At 43.4% G+C, this 6,193-nt stretch overlaps 1 protein-coding gene across 1 annotated transcript; it reads right to left on the minus strand.

Moving 5' to 3' along the window:
• Positions 1-1,045: 1,045 nt before the first annotated feature.
• Positions 1,046-5,426, minus strand: LOC306843536 (zona pellucida sperm-binding protein 4-like; the record flags this gene model as incomplete). Its single annotated transcript, XM_079375064.1, has 11 exons — positions 1,046-1,172; positions 1,614-1,686; positions 1,765-1,837; positions 1,915-2,062; positions 2,131-2,323; positions 2,394-2,551; positions 2,623-2,720; positions 2,791-2,978; positions 3,054-3,357; positions 4,701-4,704; positions 5,386-5,426. 11 exons carry the CDS (start codon positions 5,424-5,426, stop codon positions 1,046-1,048), a joined length of 1,407 nt encoding a protein of 468 aa, XP_079231190.1.
• Positions 5,427-6,193: the final 767 nt, after the last annotated feature.

Consider the following 6,193-nt stretch of genomic DNA (forward strand, 5'->3'; position numbering starts at 1 on the left):
CCGTTACTTTCACGATTTACATGTACAATATCATCAGGAAACACAAGGTTGGAGGTTAAAAATAGAGGTCTTAATTTAGGACCTAAAATCCCCAAAAGTAATAACCTAGAACATTGTTTAACACTTGATGGCTGCTCTGTAAATTCTTCGACAGCTATGGTTCAAAATGCAGCAGCAGCTAGAGTTCTTACTAGAACCAGGAAGTATGACCACATTAGCCCGGTTCTGTCAACATTGCACTGGCTCTTGAATTGTCGTTTATGGCAATCTTAAACATTGTATAAATTTTAAAGTCTTGTTAATTACTTATAAAGCCCTGAATGGTTTAGCTCCTCAGAACTTGAGAGCTTATCGTATTATAGTCCTCCACGTCCATTACGTTCTCAAAACTCTGGCCATTTGATAATACCTAGAATATCAAAGTCAACTGCCGGGGGCAGATCCTTTTTCTATTTAGCGCCGAACAATGTACCTAAAACTGTTCGGGAGGCAGACACACTCTGTCAGTTTAAATCTGGATTAAAGACCCATCTCTTTATCCTGGCGTACACACTTCTAATAGTCAAATCCGTTAGAGGATTGTTAGGCTGCATTAATTAGGTCCAGGAACACTCCCTGTAACACAATGTACTCGTTACATCGTAAGAAGATTGACATCTACACTAATATTAGTCTGTTTCTCTCTTATTTCCAGGTCACCGTAGCCACCCGATCCGGTCCGTATCCAGACAAGATGGTCACTGCAGTCCCCAGATCCAGTTCATATCCAGATCAGATAGTGGATCAGCACCCAGAGATGACCTCTACAGCCCTGAACATCAGTGGAGACCAGGGTCGTGTTTCATAAAACAAGTTTACCAAGTCAGTCAGGTTTATTTCAGTTAGTCTGACTTATTTAGAACCAAATCAACTGACAATAAATCAAACCAACTAAAATAAACCTGACCTAATTGGTAAACTTATGTAACAGGCCCCTGGACACCTAGATGAGCCCCTGAGAGGACCCCGCCACTTAGACAACATTGGGGAAAGACCACTGGAACCCTTATAATCTGACTGTGCTGCAGTTGAACTGCTGGTTCGTTTGGCCAGAGGAGAACTTGCCCCCCGACAGAGCCTGGTTTCTCTCCATTCTGGCACCGATGGAGTTTTGGTTCCTTGCTGATGTTGACCTGATTGCAAAAGACACCATTTAAACTGAACTCAATAATGAAATTCCTTCAACTGAAAGGAGCTTAATCTTGTCATTTTACATTGACAACATTTTCCTATTTTGATAGTGCAGTTTTGCTTTGACAATTTGCATTGTTAAAAGCACTATATAATTAAAAGTGACTTGGATGTGATGAATGCATGTTGGTTGGGCTAAACGTCCCGTTAACAAAAAGTTAGTGATTAACCCTTAATTTGGTACCCTATGCAGTGGCCCAGGTTATCAAGTCGAGGCATGACTGTACAAGAGGTCGTGGAACCTTGGTTTAAAAGTGTGGGGGAGAAAAAAAACCCCACAAACGCGGAAGAGGCAAGTAATATCAGATTCGGCAAAGTCAAAAGTACCAATAGACAAAAAGATCTTGGTGTTCTGCAAGGTTTATTAAAAATACTAGATTTACAGGACCAGAGTAATTTCTCCACTAGAAACCACTGTCTGCTCACTCGAGCTGGCCTTGATAGCAGTGTCTCTTCCTGAAAGAGAAGATTTTAGGAGCGTGAACCCGCTTATAAATGTTCAGTTGTGCTGGTCAAGTTAAAGCAAGAACTCACGTTTCCTGGTGCAGCTTTGCTCACAAGAGCCAGAAGATGGATGGCACACCTCTGTGCTGCAGTGGATGAAGATCTGACAGGGAAGAGAGGAGCAAGTCATAGAATCCACAAGTAGTAAAAACAAAACCGGTCAAGTAATGGGGGGCATACGGTTTCCTGCAGAGGAGCCAGTGAGGCTGGAGCTACAAATGTGAACATCTTCACAACAAAGCGCTTGTAGTGGGTTGGGAACTGAAGACCAGACGATCCAGTCACTGGAACCAGTGTGGTCAGATAACGGTCGTCCTGGTAAGGGCATCTGAAGAAAGAGAAGGTTAGAAAGCGCCTCCCAGTAGACAAACTGGATAAGATCGGCTGTACACTCACCCATCAACCAGAAGGTCCCACTGGGGGAGACTGAGTGGACTGGGGGTTGAAGTTGCCCAACAACGTCCCAGCATCAGGACAATGTTGGGGTCAGTCCTCTCCATAATGCGCACCTCAACATACACAGGCTCCCGCAGGACTTTTGTGACGGGATAATCAGCGTCACTGTAGTAGGACGTGTAGGCCTCATCCCCTGAGGAACACTGGGGTTTAACCACACTCAAGTTTGAAAGGCTTTAGGGAGACACAGGATAAGACCTCACCTTCTGCGCACCCTTTGGTTACACATTGGCCATTGGCCAGCCTGAGCTCCACCCTGAGAGGTCCAGGAGCAGCTACTGGTGGAGGTGGAGGAACAGAGTTGACCTCCACAACCAGAGCTTCAACAGAAGTTCCAGAGTACCTACACTGAAAGAGAAGCCTGGACAACAGACGGTGAGCTTGTAGCATTTATCAAAGGTTAAAATTCACACCAAGTCATAGATCACTTACTCAAAATGACTGTCCCTAGTGATGGAACCAAACGGTCCAATGCCAACTTCATACGAGGAGGTCATTCTGTTCTCATACACCACATATCCGCGGTCCTCCTGTGAATAGCAACACTGTTGGCATCCAGTCCATAAGCAAAGCAGAATTACACCAGAAGCAGCTGCTCACCATCATGCTCGTGCCACATGCGGTCACAGGGAACTGGTATATAGCAAAATAAGGCGTGGACTCCACAGGACCGCAAGGTGGGTCATTTCCACCCAGTAGACTAACCGAATCCAGACTCAGTCTAGGCAGAGTAACGTCTCTAGACACCACTACCACAAACTGACCATCTCTAATACACTGGACAGTCACTGGAACAAAAGGTACAAGAACAGGTTAGTGCTGAGAATCTGTTTAACATGAACAGTAAGATTGAGAAAGCTTACCTGCCCTCCCATAGTAACACTGCTGTCCGTTAAAGCAGCAGTTGATAGCTTCACACTCAGCACCACTGATCCCAGGTTGTCCACATTGGATCTGCTCATAATCAGCTACAGCACATTTATCAAGGTACTCTGCCTGGGCCACTGGCTTCTGAAACTGCTGAGGAAACCGCTGGGCAGTTTGTATCGGAGCTGGCTTCTGAAAGCGCTGGTCAGTTAGCTGTTGAGCTGGCTTCTGAAAGCGCTGGTCAGTTAGCTGTTGAGCTGGCTTCTGAAAGCGCTGGTCAGTTAGCTGTTGAGCTGGCTTCTGAAACCGCTGGTCAGTTTGCTGTTGAACTGGCTTCTGAAACTGCGGAGGAAACCACTGGGCAGTTTGTTGACCTGGCTTCTGAAACCGCTGGTCAGTTAGCTGTTGAGCTGGCTTCTGAAAGCGCTGGTCAGTTAGCTGTTGAGCTGGCTTCTGAAACCGCTGGTCAGTTTGCTGTTGAGCTGGCTTCTGAAACCGCTGGTCAGTTTGCTGTTGAGCTGGCTTCTGAAACCGCTGGTCAGTTTGCTGTTGAGCTGGCTTCTGAAACCGCTGGTCAGTTTGCTGTTGAGCTGGCTTCTGAAACCGCTGGTCAGTTTGCTGTTGAGCTGGCTTCTGAAACCGCTGGTCAGTTTGCCGTTGAGCTGGCTGCTGAAACCACTGGTCAGTTTGCTGGAACATCAGAGATTGAGGGTTCTGAAGCAAATTACTCCACTGTGGAACAGCATGACAGAAAGTACAAACTGCCAAAATCTGAAACAAACACCAACTTCCAGCCATTGTTCAACAGCTAGTCGCAAAGTAGAAGTGCAGCCTTTTGGTCTTTTTGTACGCTACAGATTTCAGCTAATTAATGATAGCTCCTCCCTCTTGATTAAACCTCACGATTCTCCAGACTTGCATGAGTTGGAGCTTATGCAACTGTGTGATTCTCATTGATTCAATTATCCTTGTTACATGCATGAAAAACAAACTTGAGCATAATTAAAAATAGCATACTTGTATTAATTTCTGCCATTTTGAATTCGGCCTTGGTTTTATCCTGCATTAACTGAATCCAGGGCCACATTCAGCCCCTATAAAATGGTGCAAATCGTTTATTGAACGGAAACGGTGGTTCGTTGAACACCTTGTTCTGATGACACAAATATTGCAACTATGGCAGCTGAGAAGGCCACTCTCTGTGTTCTTTTTGAATAATTTTCGGAGCCTGGTGAAATTGGTATAAATACGTGTTTAATACTGCAAAATACGTTTGATGTTACAGTCACTGCCCTTGCCGCCCAGAATAAAAGAGAACATCCCAGTCGAGTGAAAGGATTTATGATTATTCCTAATTATTGTGATCCAACATTTGCCTCGCATTTCAGGATGAAAATAAATTTCAGGTGAAGGATAATCCACTGTTTACCTCCGAGATCTATATGACCTTATTATTTTTATTGTGATTATCAGGCTTATCATTATTGCTGATCACTGTTTTTGTGCTATGATATTGTAATATTTACCATTATATAATCAGAGGAGCATAGAAAAGTTTATGAAAGTGTCACTCCCCAATACAATAGCAAAATATATAAATATGTATAGTATTTTTATGTTACATTAATCAGTGTCTAGCACACCTTCCTAAGGAAAGCATACGGACCGGAACAGAAGACATTGCAATTACTACATGATATTTAGACAGACAAAGAAGTTCCAGATTTATACTTGTGCTCTTATTATTTCAGTTATTTTGCTTTTAATGTAAATAAACATGTGCAAACAATATACTTGCTCTTCTGAATTTATTTTGATGTTAATTACATTTACTTACAAATTCACCATCATCATGTTGATAAGCTATGTTACTATAAAACTCTTATGACAAACGTTTTAATATCTTCAATTGTCGCGTATACTGAGCTGCAGTGGACACATTTGTAAACGACTTCACTTGGACCCATAGTGCGAGCTGTCTCTTTAATACCGCGTGGTTTATATACACGTTGCTGCTGATTGGGCTGACATGTTTGACACACCCACCAAACATGAGAAAACGTATCTCAAACCCCGTTTCTACACCGTTTCCAGGAAACATGTCGTTCAATCTGGAAACCATAGCAAACCGTTAGGCAACGGTTTTGGCATACAGCTTGAAGCAAATCCAAAATGGCGGCTTGTATGTAGTGCGCGTGTTTTGTTTTCAGTTTTTATGTATAAGGATATCAAAGATTGTTTTACGATTGTTCCTGAGTTCGTTGTATAATTTTTTGCATTTTATTAAATTGTATTGCGAAAATGCGGATACACTCTGGACTCGTTTACCTGCTTGGCTGCCTGGCGTTGTGGATCCCCACTGTCGGCATGTTCTCTAACGCTAATGCTGATGAGGGGTGAGATAAGCCTGCGCTATGGCACAGGTGGACTATCCCGAGTGCTATGACTATCCTGGAGCCAGATGGCGGAGGTGGTATCCTGATGACTCGGGCGTTTGAGAAGTACCTCGTTTCTCGGACGCCTTTCGATTTGAGAGATGAACCAAGAGGTCTGCGATGCCTTTGTTCCTGGGGAAATGGAAAGTTATCTCCCTACGCAGTGTCCATCTGTAGCGATGGCCCGTCAGCCGGCTCAGCGAGGAAAAACTGGTGGGTTCTTGTTTTGCTATTATTGTCGGGCAATATTCATCCGAATCCAGGCCCAGAGAGGGTGCAGCTTCAAACTCCAGATGAATTCAAGTCAAGCAACGGATTACGTTTTTTTCATCTTAATGTACGCAGTCTGGTAAATAAAATGGACTTGATAAGAATATGGGCCGATTCAACAAATTCCGATATTATCGTTCTCTCTGAGACATGGTTAAATAAATCAGTGCCGAATTCCATGGTACTTATTGAGGGATTTCAACTTTTTAGATAAGACCGTACAAAAAAAGGTGGTGGAGTTGCAGTTTATGTTAAGTCTAAACTAAACTGCACTTGTATTATTTCCATCAGCAAACCAAAATGCTTTGAACGTCTTGCAATTAGATTACTTTTTCAAAATGGACCTGATATCGTCGTTGAGGGATGTTATTGCTCCCACCATCGGCATCAAGTGAAGCTATCACTTCATTAATTGACTTTCTTAACGAGTG

The sequence above is a fragment of the Barbus barbus genome (genome assembly GCF_936440315.1).
Source record: "Barbus barbus genome assembly, chromosome: 24".
Taxonomy (NCBI): Eukaryota; Metazoa; Chordata; class Actinopteri; order Cypriniformes; family Cyprinidae; genus Barbus; species Barbus barbus.